Below are 21288 nucleotides of genomic sequence, written 5' to 3' on the forward strand. Positions count from 1 at the left end.
CATAAGTGGGCAGAGTCTCCATTCTTTGTGCAAACGGCTCCGCCCAGCCTCTGGTGCCATTTTCATTTGGGAGGCTGCCCGCAGGAGCTCTGCTGCAGTGCATGGCAGGAGTCCCAGGGGGCCTATGCTGGAAGGGAGATAAGCTTGTTAGGAGACAGCGCTTCACAATTTTACTCCTGTGAAGAGGGCCGGGGACCCGCTGAATTTGTGAATTCTGAGGAGGCAATAGAGGGGACAGCTCCTGCTCTCAAACTACCACTGCTGAACACTGCTGGGGAGCCACTGCCCTTTCTTAATTCACCTACAAGTGAGGAGCATGCCCTGCAGCCACCTGTGGCAACCTCTGCCCTGGGGGAGTGCTATATACTGCGGGGGAGCAGGCAAGGTTGTTCTCACAATGTGAGGATAGGATTTTGCCTGTCCCTGACTGTTGCCATGAGGCTCTCCGCACACCTGTGGACACCTGGTGACTGGATGACCTCCTTTAAATGCACTACCACGGATACCATGAGGCCACAGCGCAGTCACTTGCACCAGCTGTGAAGTCTACACTTCACTGCCTCACTGAACTAGAAGCCCAAACGGGGCGTTTAGCGGCTTGGCTGGATGACCAGGAGGGGCGTGCCCTTTGGAACAACATCCGAGTGGTGGGTCACCCGAAGCGCATCGAGGGTGACTACTTGCTGGTCTGCTTTGGGGACTGGCTCCAGGAAGCAGTGGTTTCGGAGGTCCTATCCAAGCACTACGTCCACGAACGGTTTCCCTGTAGGTCCACGCAGACTCTCTGTCCGGGGGCCCCGACTTGCCCAGTGATAGCTTGCATCCTTCACTTCCGGGATAGAGCCCATCTTTTGCAGCAGGCCCACACACATGGGCCATTCATGGTGAAAAATGCCAATGTTTCCTTCTTTCCAGACTTTACCCTCCAGTCACAGACACAGAGGGCATGCTTTATTCCCTGCACTACCTGGCCCCACTAACAGTCTAGACAGAGGATCGAGAGCACTTCTCCATGAACTCAATGGCAGCTTGGGATGGTTGGAGTTGTATGATCAAGGCATTGAACCCTGGAGGAGCCAGAGCACAGTAATCCCCTTAGGCCCTGGCGGCACAGATCAGCCGTACAGGGCTGAACCGGCCCTCTAAATTGCAAGCAGCATTGGAAAGAACAAGAGCAGTGGAGAAAGCTGTATCTCTCTGGGCTAGCGAGAACTCCTTGCAGCAAGCATCGTCGACCTGTTACAATTCCACTACCAACTCAGAGGACTCTGTGTTGCTGGATCTGGAGGATATCTTACCGGAGGTTACCCCAGGCACAGTGGAGGAACTTGTCTAACAAAGTTTTGATGGGCAATAGAGGGGTCAGATCCTACTCTTAGACTACCGCTGTTGAACGTTGGAGCAATAACAAACCCCCCAGTCAGTATGTGATAGTGCTATGCTGATTAGATAATAGAGAAGTTGCTCTCTTGAATATTTATGCCCCAAATGTGGACCAACACCCTTTTAAGTAGCCTGGCCCATTTATTACCCTTAATGACCTCTCATCTGAGGATAATGAAGGGTAACTTTAATTGTGTTGTTGATCTGAGCCTGGACAGATCTCACCTCCCCTTATGTACAGCGCCGGCAGATAAAATGCCAGAGGCTGACCACTCTTGGGCTGCCCAGTGGGACTTCATTGATTGTTGGAGAGCAAGGAACCCAGGGACCAACAAATACTTGTGGCAAAGACGTATTCTGACCACTCTTCCTTGCTGTTTTCTTTTACGTGGTCCCCCCTCAGGCCAGAAGTTCCCACCTGGAGCTTGGCTCCTACAATGCTCAAGGATCAGGGCTTCCGGGTCACTCCGGGGGAACGGGTACCTAGTTATAGGCTTTATAATGCAGGGTCAGCCTCTTCTTCGTCGGGTGTGGAATGGGAGGCCATGAAGGTGGTGGCTTGGGGATTTTGTACATCCAGCAAAATCGGGGTCTGTGCTAAGCTGCACATCCAGTACCAGAGAGCAGTCCTTAATGGTCTTCCCCGGGATCTAGAGGGGGTCTACGATGGGTAGGGAATGCGTCCTGGAGGATCGAGAGAACCTATTTGCCTGTGTAAAAAGTCTGCAGCATTTTGATTATAAAGCTTACAAGTCTAGAGTCCATGCCGAAAAAGACAAGTCAGGCAAAATGCGTGCCTGGCTCTTACAGAGTGAGGTGAGAGGGCGCACAATACTCCAGGTGAAGGAGGCCTCTGGAGGGGTTGACTTACGTAGGAGAGGTTTTACAGCTTTTCTCCATTATTATAGGGACTTACACTCCGCTAGAACTGAGGTCAGCGAGTTTGATATGCTTAATTCCGTTGCTGACACCGTGCCAGCCAGTGTCCTTGGACCTGGCAGTGGTGGCGGAACTGGATGCGGATATCACAGAGCAGGAGGTCAGGGACGAGATCAAAGAGATGGCAAGGGGTAAAGTGTCTAGGTTCTATGTCCTCCCCATAAAATTTTATGTGATGTATGCCTCAGAACTTGTTCCAAGATTAGTGACCCTGTTAAACGATTCCCAGGTGCGTGGGTCCTCCTCCCTCATCGTAAGAGGCCACTTCTCTTGGACTCATACCACCACCTCTCGATGCTTAATGCGGACTAGAAGATACTGAGAAAGATACTTGTGAACCAGTTCTTACTGCATATATGCTCTCTGGTCCATCCTGATCAATCAAGCTTAATCCCTACTCATAGCATCATGATTAAAATCTGCTAGTTGTTCCTCACCCTGGACCAGCAGGAGCAACTTCCACTGGATTCCCTGGTTTTGTCCACATATATCAGGAAAGCATTTGACTCGCTCCAGTGGGAGTACCTATATGCCACTTTACTTGGCATGGGTTGCAGATTGCCTTTCATTAAGTGGACGAGATTCCTCTACACGGGCCAACTGGCCCAAGTATACACTGATTTGGTGATCTCAATGGTCAGGGTACTAGACAAGAGTTCCTGCTGTTGCCATAATAGTTCGCCTTAAATCTGGAACCATTTGCACGGACCATACGAAAGGTGGCTCACTACAGAGGCTCATCCCTTTCTTTCGATTGCCTTATCTCTCATTGTACACAGATGACATGGGCCTATACATGAGGGGAGAGGATTTGGATCTGAGTGGAGCTGTGAATGTATCGACTGAGTAAAGATTAGAGGTGAACAGGAGTAAATCATGTGTCAACCCTCTCAGAGAAGGTCACAAGGGGAACAACTGTGGGTTTTCAGACTCAAAAGTGATCGATATGTGGGACTTGGGTGAGTTGGGGTTAAAGAGGTAGGGGCGGGAGTGAATGTTTCCTTGTATTATTGCTTTGTTTTGGCTCCTCGATTGGACTCTTGGTCCTATATTGCAATTTTATCAAAATGTCTGGTGGTATCGTCCTGACTGTGGGGTGCCACACTGCTTACTATGCCCGGCTCTATCAATAAAATTGTTGTGAAGAAAAAAAAAGTGATCGATATGGGCTCAACGATGACATAACCTGGACTTGTCTAGAACGCAAATTTTTCATTATGTAGATTCCTTAACGATACTAATTGAGTCAATATTAGGTAGGTTTCTTGACAATACTACTTGAGTCATTTTAAGGGTGCTGTGAAACCCTAAAAAAAAACCCTTACAACATCACTACAATGAGAGAATATATTTAATTACCATGCATATATAATTCATAAAGGGAACACCCAAAAATCACTCAGTTGGATGCACTCTGTTTGGAAGCCAACAACAATTCCAATGTTTTTAAAATAATCTGATTAACTTGTGTCTCTGTTAGAAGACATTTTTTAACAGACCCTATAAATCCACCCGATCACCCCCTCCCTTTGGGCAGATTTAGTTGAATGGTAATGACACACTAATACCTTCTGCCCGTAGAGCTTGTTGAATAGACTGACCTCACATTAAGAACAGAACGGATATTCATTTGTTTGTGTCCCATACCAAAGAACTACATCTTCCATGAGTCAAAGCATGTTAGTGACATGCGTCCTACAGAGAGGCATTAGTTTGTGCATTATGCTCCTAAGAACTACATTTCCCATGAGTCTAAGCACGCCAGTGACGTCTAAACGTCTGTACTGCACGTCGCTTCCAGTCCATTTTTAATGCGACCTAGTTGGCAGCCATCTTACCTTCACGGGGACATCCATCTAATTCAGCACCGACATACTGAGGTAAGCCCGCTTCCCTGAGCCATACCAGCTGGTATAATCACAGCATTTTGCACAGGGATTTAGCAATGGTGATTTCAGCGATGCCTTGTTGCGGCAATCCCAGGGGCATCATTGCGGCGTTGTTGCACATGCACCTGACCAGGCCGGGGACTGGTTGTTGAGGTTGTTCGATCAAAAGCACCTCCGCATCAGGAGCCAGGGTGATTAGTGAATTTCTGCATTTGCCTTTATTTTAATCAGACTCTGCATTACTTCTCTGTTATTGATCTCATAGATCCCAACGTTTTCACGCATACCAAAATAAAAAAAGCATAGTTTTCCTTAAATAAGGAAGCCTGAGAGTGCCAGCAAGGGCAGAATATATGACTGCTGTCCACCACAGAAAAACCCAACTAGACATTTCTTACTCTTAAACACATAAATAGGGAAGATGCTCTTCTATGGTCCTAAATGTTTTTGTTTTTATTTTGCCTTGTAGTCGGGAGTTTCTGGATGTATATAGTGACACGAAAGTGGACCACAGCATCCATCTAATTAGGCATGATAGAAGGTGTCATTAAAAGATAACATTCTCGCTCTGATACACAAAGTGCCTGTGTCCTTATAATGCATATAGCGTGCACTCGCATGTGCACTACAAACCTACAATAAACATTTTGTGTGAAATGCCACACCACTCATTTATCCTTGTTTGTTTGTCATTACTTTTCAGAACGACCGTGGACCCTGAATATACATGGGTCATCACAGGTCTGGCCGTCCTGATTGCCCAGTATATAATTTGATTTAAATATTGAAGTTTTTTCACATCTCAGCTCCTCCCCATCACAGAGTGACTATAAAGACATAACTGGTTGGTGCTGATGAATGTCTAGGATCCCTGCTTGGGGACCAATCAAGGCAGAAACATGTCGACCTATGACCATTGAAAAGGGTTATATATAACTTTCTCATAGCCCTGGTCCTCTTTTTAAACCATATCCCCAGCAGACCACAGAATAAAGTTTATTAGGTACCCTGTAGGTAGTTTTAATCACAATTGTATGATTTTTGCACTCGGTCCCTCACTTACCTAAATACATTCACTTATCCAAAAAAACTCCTCAGCTCCTCTCCGTTTGGAGAGTTGTAGCCCACACCATGGACCTGCAGTCCAGGTGGGAGGAGGGAACACAATGATAAGGCATGTCACCCTCGGGTGAGTGAAGGTTCTTGTCCTGAAAGGATTTCTTCCCCATTCCAGTCACATTTTCACGTTTTAACATACCTGTCCTTTTTTGTGAAATATACTAGACATACTTCTTTGTGAGTTTTTTCACGAGGGGAAGAAGTGTGTTACTTACCTGTAACTGCAGTTATCCAGTTTTGGTGTCTTTCATAGATTCACATGCCTGAATCATTCCCCGTTGTCGAGATGGGAGTCCCCGGTACATAAATAAAGTAATGTCCTATAGACATATAGAGAATACATTAGTAACATATCCATGTCCTTTTGTAAAAAGGACCAAACTCTAGAGAAGAGCTAATCAGCTGTCACCTCCCTCTAGAACCCTCCTGGCAGGAGCCTCAGTCCCTCAGATTTTTGTATGCACTAAGCTAAGTAGGCGTGTTACTGAGAGAATTAGCTGAGTCCTTCCATGTGAATCTATGAAAGACACCAATACTGGATAACTGCAGTTACAGGTAAGTAACGCATTTCTTATCCAGTATTATGGGTGTCTTTCATAGATTCACATGCCTGAATCAGAGTAGCAAGCAATGCAGAGTGCACATTTCGGATGGTACAGTATATACAAGTCATTAGATAATAACATATTAAGCGACTAGTAACAGCCAATAGACGCCAACAACAAGTATCAGTAAAGAAATGTGCATACAAGAGAAGGATGGAGGGACGAAAGAAGGCTTCCCTCAGTGAAATAGATGGCGTAGTACTACTTGTCCCACCGCTGCATCTTTCATAAGCTCTGTGTCCAGGCAGTAATGCCTAGAGAAGGTATGTGGCGACTTCCATGTTGCCGCTCTGCAAATGTCAATGACCGGCACCCCTACAAAGAGTGCCATAGAAGTGGACATAGCTTTCGTGGAGTGGGCTCGCACCTTAGAGCGTAGTGGCTGTCCTGCTTGTTCATGACAGAAAGAGATGGCCGCAAAATTACAGCATGAGATGCTCTGTTTAGTAAGTGGGAGACCCTTCCTAGGTCTGCTGTAAGCGACAAATAGCTGGTTCGACTTCCTGAACCCTTTTGTTTTGTCGATGTAAAATTTTAAGCATCGCTTGAGATCCAAGGAATGCAATGATCTCCCTGCTGCTTTATTGGGATTTGGGAAGAAGGAACGCAAAACCACAGGCTCATTAAGGTGGAAATCCGACGGAACTTTTGGGATAAACTTCGGATTGGTTCTCAGGATCACCCTGTCATTTTTAAATTGCAGAAAAAAGGATCCTGAATTGAAAATGCCTGCAGTTCACTCACCCTCCTTGCAGAGGTGAGCGCAAGAAGGAGACTTGTCTTCCTAGAGATGTATTTCAGGTCAGCTCTGTGCACTGGTTCGAATGGATGCTTCATGAGCTGATTAAGAACCACATTCAGATGCCAGGTAGGTGGCAACATCCTTACTGGAGGGAAAGACCTGTATAATCCCTTCAAAAATTGTTTGATCAACGTGTTTGACCAGAGGGATGGACCCCCTGAAGTTCTCTTATAATGAGATATTGCAGCCAAGTGGACTTTAATGGAAGAGTGGGCTAGGCCCGACTTTGCCAGATGTAACAGGTAAGGTAAAATTTGTTCCGGTGAGGAAGAGAAAGGGTGTATCCCTTGATCTGCACACCAAACACAAAATCTCTTCCATTTCAGGGAATACTTCTTGGTGGTGCTATCCGCTTGTGCTCTGGATAGGATGTCTCTACAGTCTTGCGGAATATTCAAATTTCGAAACTCTAGGAACTCAGGAGCCAGGCGGCTAACTTGAGAGATTTCAGATCCGGATGTTGAACTTGCCAGTTGTTCATTGTGAGCAGAGACAGACACTGCTTCAGACGGATCGGTGGTTTCAGGGATAGATGGTGGAGTTCTGTGAACCAATGTTGTCTTGGCCAAGTTGGGGCTATTAGAATGAGAGTACAAGGCTCCACTTTCATCTTCCTGAGGACTCTGGGAAGCATCGGGAATGGCGAAAAGGCGTTTCGCAAAGACGTTGCGCCATGCGATGGAAAATGCATTCCCTAAGGATCCTGACTGGGGATGCCAACATGCGAAGTGTGGGCATTTGACGTTGATCCTTGTAGCGAAGAGATCGATCTGTGGCGTGCCCCATCTGGAGAAGATTTGGTTGAGGATCTTCTGATCTAGCTCCCACTCCTGAGATGATGTTTTCTGCCTGCTCAACAAGTCGGCGAGTACATTGTCCATGCCTGGGACATATTCCGCCCGTAGAGCTACATTGTTCATTATTAGCCAGTTCCAGATTTTCTGAGACTCGCGAGAGAGTGTCAGCGAGCGCCTCCCTCCCTGTTTGTTGAGGTAGTGCATCGTCGTAGTGTTGTCTGTCCTTACGAGCACTAGGGAGTTTTTGATCCTTGGTAGGAAAGACTGCAGGGCCAGGAAGACCGCTCTCAGCTCAAGCAGATTGATATGGAGTTTCTTCTCTGCAGCTGACCATTTTCCGCTTATCTGCAGCTCCTGTAGGAAGGCTCCCCAACCTTCTAAGGATGTGTCTGTCGTGATGACATATGGAGCCGCTGGAAGCAGGAATGTCAATCCTTGAGACAGGTTTCGTGATGACATCCACCATCGCAAAGCTTTGACCATCTGAGAAGTCACCTTTATGCAGTCATCGAATGACCCTGTGCATTGGACCCACTGCCTCGAGAGTGCCTCCTGCAGAGGACGCATCCGTAGACGGCAATGAGGGATCAAAAGAATGCACAATGACATCATCCTCAAAAGGGATTTGAAGAGGCGGACCGTCAACACTCTTTGAGGCTACTCCAGACGCTAGTGCTAGCAGTTTGTTTTTCCTCTCCTGAGATGGGACCGCTTTTGCAGAACGTGTGTCCAAGGTTGCACCCAGGAAGTTGATGGTTTAAGAAGGTCGTAGGGTCGATTTCTCCTGGTTGAGCGTGAGACCCAGGAAATTGAAAAGACTTAGACAGGCGTTTGGAAGACCTGGACGCGTCTTCGAAGGATGGTGCCTTGATCAGCCAGTCGTCCAGATATGGAAAGACTTGATGACGGCAATGTCTGAGATATGCCGCCACTGGGGAAAGACATTTCGTGAAGATGCGGGGCGCACACTTGAGTGCAAAGGGCAGGACGCAGAACTGGAAATGCCTGCCCGCTACTGCAAATCTCAAGTACTTTTTGTGATTCTTGGGAATTGGTATATGGAAGTAAGCGTCCTGTAAGTCTAGTGCCGGCATGAAATCTCCCTCTTCCAGAAGATGTAAGACCTCCTGGATCGTTACCATGCGAAATAACTGCTTCTTCAGGAATTTGTTGAGGGCCCCGAGGTCTAGGATTGGCCTCCATTTTCTTACTTTTTTCTGGATCAGAAAGAATCAGGAATACAATCCTTTTCCCCTTGGGATGGTGGTACCTTCTCTATTGCTCCATTCTGTAGCATAACAGATTTCTCGTAGAAGCAGCCGTAGGTTTTTCGTGAAGGATTGGTTGAGGCGGAGTTTGTGGAGGGGTGCGTATGAATTCCATAGAATGGCCGATTTGTATTAATTAAAGGACCCAACGGTCCGTAGTAATTATCTTCCAATTTTGCAGAAAATGGGTAATTTTTCCTCCGATTTTTAACAAGTGAGATGAGGTGTGGACTGGCTGAATAAACAAGTCATTGTCTGCGTCCGTTGTTTCTCCTTTGTCCTTTACCCGGAAAGGACGACTTTCCATACGAGGATTGTTGGCCCTGTTGCTGCTGGCGTTGCTGGTACTGTAGCCTACTCCGGTTGGAAGAGTAAGAGGACCTGTATTGAAAACCTCCTTTGTAGGAAGATTGACCTTTTCCTCGGTTTCCCCGAAAGGACTGATTTTTATATTGGAGTGTGCCCAAGGCTCTGCACTGTCTCTGTCCTTTTTAATAGTTTGAAGAGCCTCGTCAATTTTGGAGCCAAATAATACTTGGCCGTCATATGGCATATCCAAAACCTTTGTCTGCAGCTCAGGATGGAATGAGGTTGCTTTTAGCCATCCTTGGCGCCTCAAAACCGCTGCTCCAGCCAGTTGGCAGAATCCTGTCATAGCGACATCCATTGTACAGTCTATAATCTCCGATGCTGATGTTTCCCCCTCCAGTAGTATTTTCTTTACATCCTCTTTGGACGCGTCAGGTAATTCAGACAGGTATGGGGCTATATATGCCCACAATTGTCTATTATAACGCCCATGAAGCGCTAGGGCATTTGCTGCCTTGACGGTCATTGCCGACATTGAGGAAAACCGTTTCCCGATGTTGTCCAACTTTCTTCCGTCTTTATCAGCCGGAGCCGATAAAGGAGATGAAGGATTTCTGGAGTTATTTTGGGCCGCCTGCGTCATCACCGAATCCAGTTTATGATGACCTGTCAGACAGGCCGGTGCCGTATTTGGAGATTTGTACTTTTTGTCCAAACGAGGGACCACTGGCGAAACAGAGGCGGGATTCTGCATAACCTGAATCCCCTGTGTCCAAAGATAATCAATAATAGGAATTGACCTTGTTGATTTTTTGAGAGGTTCCTTGAAATCGCACAGGAAACAGTCCTGCTCCTGGGAATCCATAGTAATTTGGAAACGCTTAGCGGCCCTTTCCACCACATTATGGAAACCGCCTTTGTCAACCGGTGGAGAATCCAAGGTTGCGGGCATTGGAGATGCTGGCGAAGGTATAACGTAATCCTCCCAGTCCTCATGGACAGATTGATCGTCCTGCAAATTCACCTTCTTCTTGCTGTCCTTCCTCTTCTTCTTCATCAGAAGATTGAGCACCTGGCAAATCCACCCGTTCCTTTTGAATGGTTAAGGGCAGGGGTTGCGGTCTTGGCGATGGACCTGATGTGGAAGTTGGAGGAGCCGGAGATTCTGGGAACCTCTGCTTGTAATCTTGGATGAGGTATCGCAGATCTGTAACTAGGGATGCTGGAAGACAGACCACAGGTGTAGGTTGTGGACGAACTACCTCTTCCTGAACATCCTCCTCATCTGAGCTCTGGCATTTAACATGCAGTTCTGAGGGGCTAGTTGCCAACTGGAACATATCCCCGTCGTCAGAATCCTCATCTTGAAGTAGACATGCTGGGGGCAATAGTTGCACACGGCTTGGAGAAGTTAACTCCGGCGTAAGCGTCTTTCTCGTGATCTTTAGACGCACAGAAGCTGTTTGGAAGGCAGAATCACTCACCGTCAACGGGCCCGTCGACGGTGAGATTGTCGACAGAGTAGTGTCGACAGTTGCCATAGCCGGTGAAGCTTTCGTCGATGGTGCCTTCGTCGATGGTGCCTTCGTCGACGATGTCTTCGTCGAGGGTGCCTTCTTCAATGGTGTCTTCGACGACGAGGCCGTCGTTGACGGGGCCTTCGCCGACGGTGTCGATGGTGATGATCTCGTCGTCGATGCTGTCGTCGTCGAGGCAATCATCGACTGCATCTTGGGCGTCGACGATGATCTCTTGATTACTATCGTAGACTATAAAGCCTTACCCGCCGTCGACGATGGGGTCGTCGTCGATGATGATGATGAAGACGATGCCGTTGTCGTCGAGACTGTCGTCATCGACGTAGACGCATAAGAGGGAGACACTGCTTTCTTCGTCGCTGAATATATCGTCGACGATATTATCGACGATGCAGGCTTCTTGAAGGTGTGAACCTCTTTCTCAGAAGCTGTTTTTGACATAGCCTTTGAAGACTTTTTTGATGTCTTCTTTTGAGGAGTGTCCAAGGGGCTAGGGGAAGCTACCCATGGCCTTTTCAGAGATAATTTTGAGGAGATTGAGGAGCATTCACTTTCCTCAGAGGAATCCAAGTTATCTCTATCTTTAAGCCTTTGGAGCCAGATTAAAAGGCTCGTTCTTTGAGGGTCTTAGTTGAAAAGGTTCGCCATACCCTGCAGAATGATCTGGGTATAGGCCAGTGATTCCCAAACTGTGCGCCGCGGCGCCCAGGTGTGCCGTTATGAGGAGCCAGGGGCGCCGTGGCATGATGTGGAAATTGTAGCACTAGCTGTTCGAGGCTGTGAGAAGTTGGCCTGATATGCAGTGCTCACTATTCTAGTGATCACTATGTATCAGTCCAAACGACCCTTATTGATGATTGGTTGTAAGTCAACCTTATAGACCAGCTATCCTAGTAGCATGGACAAGAGCAGTCTTTAGGCTAAACTCTAGAGGGCGTGTTAAGCCAGCTGTTATACTATCACATATACCCCTTGAACACCAAGTGAAAGGACACCACACAAGTTGTTATGAAAATAAAAGGATATTTATTTATAACACAACAGCCCTGGACTCTTTATGAGGACAGGGCGCTAAGCACAATACAAAGCTCTTAAAGAAATACTGAAAGTCGCACAATTTACGCAAATGCCTGAGGGGCACGGAAAATCATATACTACAAAAGTGGAATGCGAAAGTACTAGCAGGTAAGTACTACTCTCAGAGACTTTGGAATCGCTAGGCCTACGATGCTGAACCCTTGGATTAGAAGCAGGAGGTCTAGGAACGCCGTGTGCAGAGTGGGAACTCTCACGCGTAATGCGGGACAAAGTCTATGGATACTAGTAAATGCAAACGTTAGTGTTCTCGGGCGAACCCGACTAGGTAGGTCAAAAACGAAAGTGGATCTAGACACTTAGAGAGTTGGTCTACGCTGGAGCACCGTGGTACTCGGTTTACCTAGCCCAGGGGCTGCGGTTGCATAGGGTTCAAGTGTCGTCGGGAATCCTCGTTGACGAACCAGGAGCCTGAAGTGGAAGTTGCTGGCAGGCGACCAGTGAAGATGTTCCGGGCTGATCCAGGGACGGATCAGTAAAGAAGAGTACCTGTAAGCAGAGGGGACCAAGTTCTGAATCACTCGCCAGTGATTAGGTGGGCACCAGGATGGCACCGGACGAGGTCACTCAGCCAGGCGAAGAGGTGACACTGGATTCTGCTGCTGCACGGACCAGGGGCGCTGATGTCGACCAGGCTGGAGGTCTGCGAGCTGTCTCACGTCGGATGTCTGCTTATGGCGTTGCTGGATCTGGTGAAGGAGGCAACAAGCCTTGGCTACGGCAAGCCCACGTGGCGACACAAAATGGCGTCTTGGGTGGACCAGGAGGGTCCGAGGAAGGTCCCCTTCAGGAGAAGACTAGTGCCAGTCTAGAGGAGCTAGACGAGCGGTGAAATAGACGTAGGACGTCGTCAAGAGGGTCACTAGCCAAAGGGCAAGTGACCGGACAACGTGGCAAGCGACACAGAAGCAAAAGGGCCCCACGCAGATCTGGTGAATGCTGGGGGGCTGGTCTTCGGTGCTCATGCTGCTTGGGGTTGGGGCTTCTCTTAGCCCAATGCACCCACTCGAGGGTCCCTCGGCGGTCGTGCTAGGTCAGTGTCGTACTGGCTCTGATGGTCGCCGGGTCCACTGGTCTCGTCGCACCCACGGTTCTCAGCTGTGCTGTAGAGGCAGGTAGAGGTCAGAGAGGGCAGGGAGTCCGGGTCTCGTCGTGCTGGTCGGTCTGGTTCCTGGAGGAAGGATGTCTTAGCAAGCCGCAAGATACTTAGTTGGTGCCTGCTGCTGCAGGGTGACTACTCCTTAGTCACAAGGGAGAAATCTTGAGAAGAAGTCTTGAGTTCCTTTCGTGGAAAGTAGTTTCAGGATTCAAAGATGATCTAATTTGGAAGGGTCCCCGCTCCCACCTTTATTCTAAAGAAAGGGGCTGGTACGGGACTAGGTTCTGCCCATGGGTGGGACCAGGAAGGGGGGTGGTTACACCCCTCTCCCATGCCGGACTTTCCCCAGCTCAAGGGCTGGTGTGCCCCTGGAACTGATTCAAACTGGCAGATGCACAGTGAGCACCGGGGTGCCACTTGCAGTCACCTTCCTATTCAGCCCTGCCTACCTAGGATACACAAAACCCTGTCTGGGATGGTGCTAGCACCGCCCCTGACAGGAAACCCTTGGTCCAAGCTCCCCTCGCTGGAAGGACTCCCAGCTGCAGGGGGTCAGACTTGTGTCTGTGGTGGCAGCATCCATTTTGTGATGCTGAGGCTCGAGTTAACTTTAACCGGGGTTCACAGTTACATACATGTCGTGTCTCTCTAGAAGGGTGGAATGCTAACCCCGTCGCCAGAATTGGCGAGGGGTTAGTATTCCAATTCGTATGACACTTTACTCGACATGTTTTGATAAAGCGATACCAAAGATAGCAAATAACCGAGTGGATTATAATGCACTTAAGAGTATATGGTACGCGTTATCATAGAACAGCTATTAGGACTTGGTTCCGCAAGCTGCAGACGGGCTCAGCTCATGCCAGAGCACCATCTCACATAATTCCGAGCACTCTGCCTTCAGGATTGTTAAGGCCTGCTATAGGAGTGACTGATAGGAATACATGTGTCTATTTTAGGGTTAGATATAGGTATACTATATCTAAAGCAAAGGGTGATTACACCACCTTGCCCCAGCTGTCGTGCAGCCAGTTGTGTCAGATTTAGATGGCCAGCCAGGGGTGGCATAATACATGCTGCAGCCCCTGGTAGGCCCTGGGTACACCTATGCCCTTAGTTACAGGGTCTGATAAGGTGGCCCAGTACCAATTGGTAAATACACCTAAGGTACACGTGTCAATTTAGAGAGAGAACAGCTAGGCTGTGGGTCTGATTATCAGGCCCACAGCCAGGGAAGTCGTAAACCAGTGAAGCAAAAAGCAGAAATCTGGGGTGATCATAGGATTGCAGACCCTACTCTCCTACAGAGGCCAGCTCACATTTCTTTGAAGTGCTGAAGAGGCTTCAACAGCTCCTCCCAGACCTGCAGTCTGTCAATTAGCCCCATTGTCATTCTGTCTGTGGCGATTCTCTCACACAGAATGACAATGGGCCATACTGCAGTTACAGAAGGCTAGCGCACGCACGTCAGCATTGCATTACCTTGGGGAGACATGGAGACTTGTTATTTCGATTTTTCATTATTAAAACTGTTCTTGCTATCCCACTTAATAGTAACATTCTGTCCGGTGTTTAGAAGAATTAATGATAAACAAACTAATTTCAACGTATGTGCCACTGAAATAGGAGCCATGCTTTGGGGTTCAGGGTGCGCAATGTACTTTGAAATACAGGGCTAATGGTAACCACTTCCGAGTTATTTACCTGCCTGCAATTATAAGACCATCATAAAAAAAGTCAGTTTAACTCTGGCGATTAATGTATCTCCTTGAGAGATAACTAAACTTTGACTAATCCCAGTTGTCACTCATCATAAAGTAGAGCAGAGGGACATGTGCCTCTTGCAAATCACAGAGTGTAACATGCTGCTTAAACAATTGTTTTTATGTAGATTGTTCAATGGGTTGCTTTGGAAAATAATAAAAAAGTATTAGTAAGGACAACCCCCAACCAGACCGTTATGTTTTGAACCCTGAGTTTGGATTTCTCCAGGCTAAAACGCTCTTAACATTTAATTAGGAATTGAGCACTTATGTGGCTGCAGTTTTTTCCTCGCAATTATTGATTTGCCACATAACCCATTATCTGTTGCATAATCTGCAGATTTTAGCAGAAAAAATTAGTTTCTAGCACAAAGGATCAAACGTTTCTAAAAAAGTGGCGAAATGTATTCACGTGCCATGTGAATGGTAGTGTATGTGTGTGTGCTCTCTTGTGCTTTGCTATGATGACTTGAATGTGCTCTGCTGCATTTGCTACTTGGATGCGTGTGTACTCAGCATCTACAGAAATGATTCGTGCTTTGCTGCAATTGCAGCTACAGCTTGTCTCTGGTCTGCTGTATGTGCATCATTGGTGCATGCAGGCATGTGTGAGCTCTGTTATATGTGCTGTATTGGCATGTTTCTGCTTCGTTTAAACTTGATGCATTCATTCACACAAGAGCGACAGGCTCTAAAGAGACCCTTCTTTGGAGTGTCAGCCATAGTGTATAGCTTTCATTTGCGGAAAAACAGGAAAATATTCTAAAATGCTGAAGAAAAAGCTGTGAAGAAACAAACCCGAGCAGAACTCAGGGGAGACTCCCTTAGCACAACGTGCTGTTGAAAATCTGAGGGACTGAGGCTCCTGCCAGGAGGGTTCTAGAGGGAGGTGACAGCTGATTGGCTCTTCTCTAGAGTTTGGTCCTTTTTACAAAAGGACATGGATATGTTACTAATGTGAGGCCTTTAGGACTACTATTCTCTATATGTCTATAGGACAATACTTTATTTATGTACCAGGGACTCCCATCTCGACGACGGGGAAAAATTCAGGCATGTGAATCTATGAAAGAAACCCATAATACAGGATAACAGGCCCATACTGTCTGCCCTGACCGCACGGTGGGAGCAGAAGTCCATTCATCATACTGTGGATTTGCTCTATAAGGGCAATCTGCACGGTGCTATAGTCCTCTTGAGATGCTTAGTGACTTTTTGGACCTCCCTCCCCCTGTCGGAGGGCGGAAGATTAGCAATCTCTAAAATGCCCTGACTTGTCTCTCTGTATCTTTGAGGCCCTTGCAATAGAGGTCCCACTAAAGTTCTTCTGTGAATTGGTCAGTACTATGCAGACGTTGTATTGGGGATCCATGCAGCGCAGCGTGGCACTGAAGACACTGCGTTTGTTAGTGGAGGAGGCTGGACTGGCATTGATGGATTTTGAACTCTACTAGTTAGCTGCACAATAACGGTGGGTTACCCCGTGGAGGACTTTTCTGCGGGAGGGAGTGGGATGTCGTGAATGTGGCCTGCCACCTTGGGATCTTTTGACCTGTATGTTGCTGAAACCTAGACCGGCATCCTCGGTCCATAATGCAAACGTATTAGAACGGCACGCTTTGTTTGGGTGAGGGCGTTGCAATGGACACATACTAAATTGCCCTACTCATCCGAATTGCTGCAATGCTTGGGTCCGTTGGTAACTTGGTCATGACTCCATCATTCGGTGGACCTGGAAATTACTATCTTGGGCAATTTATTTGTGGGAGGTATGTTGTGTTCCTTTGCAGAATTGCAGGAGACATACGACTTACCAATGGGACATTTTTGCCTCAACAGACCTCTGCTGCACAGCGCACAAAAGTGGAGGGGTAGCGGCATCACCGAACCACCAGAGCACTAATGCCTGTGTTATATCTTTCTTATAACAGACCAGACCAGACGAAGGCGATCACCTTGCTCTATAAAGGACTGTCAAATGGAACACAAATGGATCTGGCGTGTTTGAGGCGGTATTGGGAGGTGCACTTGAGGAAACCGTTAACCTACCAGACTTGGAGGAGGGTGCTGAAACTCACCTACCCTTCTCTCTCAAGTATCGAGGAATATTTGCTTCAAGCTCATCAAGTTCTATTACCTTCACAGGGCATACCTCATTCCCCCGCGCTTTCATGTTATGTTCCCCCGTGCGTCATTGGCTTGTCCATGCTCTCTGGTAGAAGATGCAGATTTCTTTCACATGGTCTGGTCCTGCCCGTCATTGCCATCATTCTGGTCCACGTCCTCGAGGTCGCCTGCAGTGCCACCGAGTTGAACATTGAGCTCACTCCTCCGTTGTTCCTACTGGGTCTCCATACGCGTGATGCAGCTCATAAGGAGACAGACGGATTCATAGACGTGGCACTCATTCTTGCTTAATGGCAACCGACTATGAGTTTGAAATCGCCTGAGGTCCTGACGTGTATAGGTGGGGATTGGAGTTGGTGAAGTGGGGGGACTGTGAGAGGGAGGTGATATGGAGGGATCCTGATCTTACCAGAGTGGGATACTATAAATGTGGCTTGCCATATGGGCCTAGATGGGCGGATTGTGGAGCTGGAACCACTGTCTGGGACCTCTTCTTCCTCCTCTGACTTTCAAAGAGTGGCCCGGACCTGCAGACGAGCCCCTAAGCAGTTTAGTGTGTCATGGCTTGATAGATTATGGGCACCTGGCTGAGGATGAATGCACAGACGAAGGACTGTGGTGGTTGTGGGCAGTTGTGGACCTGGGCAGTTAAAATACTCCTGAGGCCAAGCCCTGGGTTCGTAGGCTCCATTGTTACACCCTACGTGATGCATAATAACTTGTTCAATTTTGGTCTATGTGGCCTGCTGTATCGATGCATATTAATGTTCCTGTATCTTATTTTTGATTTTGACCCTTTTTTGGTTTATTATGGTTTGCATAAATGCAAATAAAAAAATAAATAACGGTAATCAAGACTGGAGGAAAGAATATAGAACTTACCACTTTGTGGAAGATATTTTGGTTTCCCTTGGGGGGCCAAATTCATCCCTTCTAGAACCTCTGACAGAGTTAAATGGTCACTAAACAAATGAACTAGAAGATTATACTTGGTCATCTAGATTGTACCAGGACAAATGCATAAAATATTTAGAGAAATAACTCTAGAATGGTGCCAGGCAACATATCTAGCTCTGTATATTTAAAACCCACCAAGTGGTGGTCCCTGGATTTGTGAAGAACCCTAAGAACCTCCCCCAAAGTAGAGAAATGCTGTCAAGCCTCCAACAAGGCAAGTGCATGGGTGGAAATCTGGAACGCTTCTCAAAAAAGCATAGGTATGTATAGAATCTTTGGGAAAATCAGTGTACAGTAAATTTTGAGTAAATAGCCTAATTCATCTAACCTTAACATGCTCACACAAGGAAGCTATCAAAAAATAGTCTGACTAGCAGGACAAGTTGATGCTGACCAGGAATGGTGCAAGTATTTTTTGTGGCACAGGATAAGGATTGTAAGTTACCACTTTTGTGCGCCTACTGCCTTACGCTGAAGAAAAGGTCGATATTTGCATGTGTCTGCTTCAAACTGACACATCTACTGGCCCCTGTAGGTGACAGTGTTAATGCTGATACATCTCAATTCAAAAGCCAAACTAGCTATAGGGAAAAGAAATTCAGTAAATAGAGGAATGATGGCTGTAGTATGCTGAGGGACATGTTTTCAGAGGCCAAAGTAACACAATTCAGAAATTTAAAAGTGTTTTGGTACTTGGCAAACAGGTAGAATACAAAGCAACCACTATGCTATTGGTTCAAGAACTTAAAAGTAAGGGAAGGGCTACCCCAGCTAATTAATATGGGTTTTGCTATAACCGATGACAACACATACTTTGGGGATTCAGCCATATTGACATTTCTTCTTGTCTCCTGTAGCCTGTCTGGGTAAACATCAGTTATCTGCTGCAAAATTGCCCTTAGCCATCCATGGAGGACGAAAATGTTGCCACTGCCCCTGTGGTTGGTGATACTTTGCAATATTACTTCACAAGAACAAATTTACTAAAAGTGTGTCACGGGGTCCTTACATGCAATGTACATCATGGAGTTTTCGGGTCTATTGAGATTTCAAGCCATATATATATGCTGTGGGACGGAATGGCACTCTTTCCAACGCAGATTACAATTTGCACTTTGCATATTGTTTTTCTGTTTGTGGTGGATGGGTTTGGTGGAACAAAAAGTCAGGCTGTTAAGGGCAGAAATGTAAGCCTTAATGAGATATCAATTAACATATGTACTGTTCCTAAGATCATTACATTGGCATCCTGTAAAATTTGGCAAATGTTTCCCTTAATGCGAGTGGCAAAATGATTTAACATCAAGTGTGAGAGAGAAAGAATGTTGTTATTGCGGTAAGTTATAAAAAAGTTCTACGAGTTTCTCGTACACGGCAAAATTAACCATATTCAGAAAAATGCAAAAGCATAACAAATGTCAGGTGAATATTTTTCTCATGCACAGCTTACTTTATCAGGAATTAAAGCTTCCAGAGCTGTCTGATTCTCCCCGTCCAGCGGGTGTGAAGTAACAAGAGGTAGGGGGCTAGTGGTGTCTGGGGCGACTGTGAGACGAAACCTGTCCAGCAGGGAGTAAAGTCTTTGGTGCCTGTAAGAAAATACATAAATAGCAGTGGGTAATCTGATGGTGAATTGAAACAAAAATTTTTTTTCAAAATTATAAGCAAAAAGTGAACATCTCAGTTTATCACAATTAAATCTGTTGGTAATAGGCTTTAATAAGGGTTCATTTAGGAATTTTTAGAAAAGACCAGTAAAGGCTTTCATAAAACTAACGCTATTCACATGTTTTACCTCTAGTAAGTACAAGCCCACCAGATCTACTTCCTTTAGTCCTGTCAACTCAGTGAACCAGATATCCAGGTTCACTTTTTGACTAGATGTACAGAAGAGTAAGCTTGGCTCTAAAATGCAGTCTTACCAAGACATGAGAAAGCGGAAAGAATGGGGGTATACATTTAGTCAGAACCCTCGGGACAAAGAAGGGGTGAGTCCTCATGATCATTTGAGTATGTGCCTTAGAACCAGGCACTGCTCACTGGTACTGAGGCACATACTGCCTGCAACTCACTTATGTGCAGGGCTTACACTATAGCAATCAAAAAGAATCCTTCCACATGAAGAGCTTCATTGAACAAAATCCCAGGCAGCTGGGCACCCTCATGCACCTTCCTTCGGTAGCGAACAACAGCAATAATTGGAATGCAGTGGGCACTTCATATCCCTGTGCCCCCTGTGACACTGCACCTGCAGCAATAACAATGGCAATGCCTCTACATACTGCTCTCACTCTAGAACTGTAAAGGCTAAAAGGCCAGCACAAATGGGATCATGAAGATCGGCCATGGCCAACGGGACACTATAATGAAATCTAACGTGAGGAGTTAAATGTTTGTGTCCCCTTCTAATCCCACAAGAGTCCCACAGAGAAAGAATGGGACAGGATGTAGACAAAGCAGCCTCACCTGTGGCTGTTCCCGGGAAGCTTTTCAGAGGTAACATAAACACAGGCTTCAGTCAGGTGGGTCTTGTCCTTTATTCTCCTCCTGCGTGAGAGCCCCTATTGTTATCCCTGCCACTTATTAGTGAAATATTTAATACTACTAAGGACATGAATGTGTTCTCCATTATAGATTTAAAGTCAGCCCACCATCAGGTACCGTTGCATGTTCAGAGCTGAAAGTATACAACTTTCATAAAGCCATTTGGTTGGTATCGTTTCACACGGGTACCCTTTGGATTAGCCTCTGCCTCGGTGTTGGGGTGAGGTTCTTCCAGGACGATATCCTGGTTATGGGCGGCAACCAAATGGAACATGATGCATGCTTAAAGCAGGTGTTTGGAATTCTAAAAATGCATGGTTTGACGGTTAAATTAGATAAGTGTAAATTTCCTCAGAACAAAGTTGTTTATTTTGGTAACACCATCAGTCAGGAGGGCATTAAACCCAAGCAGGGATTGGTCGACGCCATCCTGAAAGCTCCCCCCCAACAAGGATGATGTAAGAGCTTTTCTCGGTTTTACAGAATTCTATTCAAAGTTCATTCACAACTTTTCAGAAAAAATGTACAACATGAGGCAATTGCTCAAATGCAAAGTCAAATTTGTGTGGTCCCAGTTATGTTAAGAGGCTTTCGACTGCATCAAGAAGTAAATCGTCAATGTGTCTTTTCTGAAAAGCTTTGATTGCAAAGCTCAGACCTATGTCACTACGGATGCCAGCAACAAGGGGTTTGGGGCTGTTCTTGCATAGAAAGATTCTGACAACCATGAGTGGGTAGTAGCCTTCGCTTCTCGATCACTGACTCCAGCTGAGGAAAGATACTCTGTGATAGAGCGCAAAATGCTTGCCTGCTCATGGACTCTTAACTATTTCAGAGTTTATATCTGGGATACAACATGCACTTACGCACGGACCACAAACCACTAATCAAAATCCTATCAGCATCCGGTTTACAAAATGCCTCCTCCAGACTGAGCAAAATGTCAGTCAAATTGTTAGACTACAATTTCACTGTTGAATACTGACCTGGGGTTAGGAATAAGGTTGCTGATTTCTTAAGCAGATTTCCCTTAACCAATGATGAGGACATACAG

At 46.5% G+C, this 21288-nt stretch overlaps 1 protein-coding gene across 2 annotated transcripts in view; it reads right to left on the reverse strand.

Moving 5' to 3' along the window:
* HTT (huntingtin) overlaps window positions 1–21288 on the reverse strand; it is a 2178328-nt gene that overhangs the window by 731444 nt on the left and 1425596 nt on the right. For both annotated transcript variants that reach the window (XM_086964158.1, XM_086964157.1), the window contains one exon: window positions 19141–19279. In XM_086964158.1, coding sequence (XP_086820284.1) covers window positions 19141–19279 — 139 coding nt within the window. The remainder of the gene's footprint in view (window positions 1–19140; window positions 19280–21288) is intronic.

Source organism: Lissotriton vulgaris, chromosome 3_2, assembly GCF_964263255.1.
Source record: "Lissotriton vulgaris chromosome 3_2, aLisVul1.2, whole genome shotgun sequence".
NCBI lineage: Eukaryota > Metazoa > Chordata > Amphibia > Caudata > Salamandridae > Lissotriton > Lissotriton vulgaris.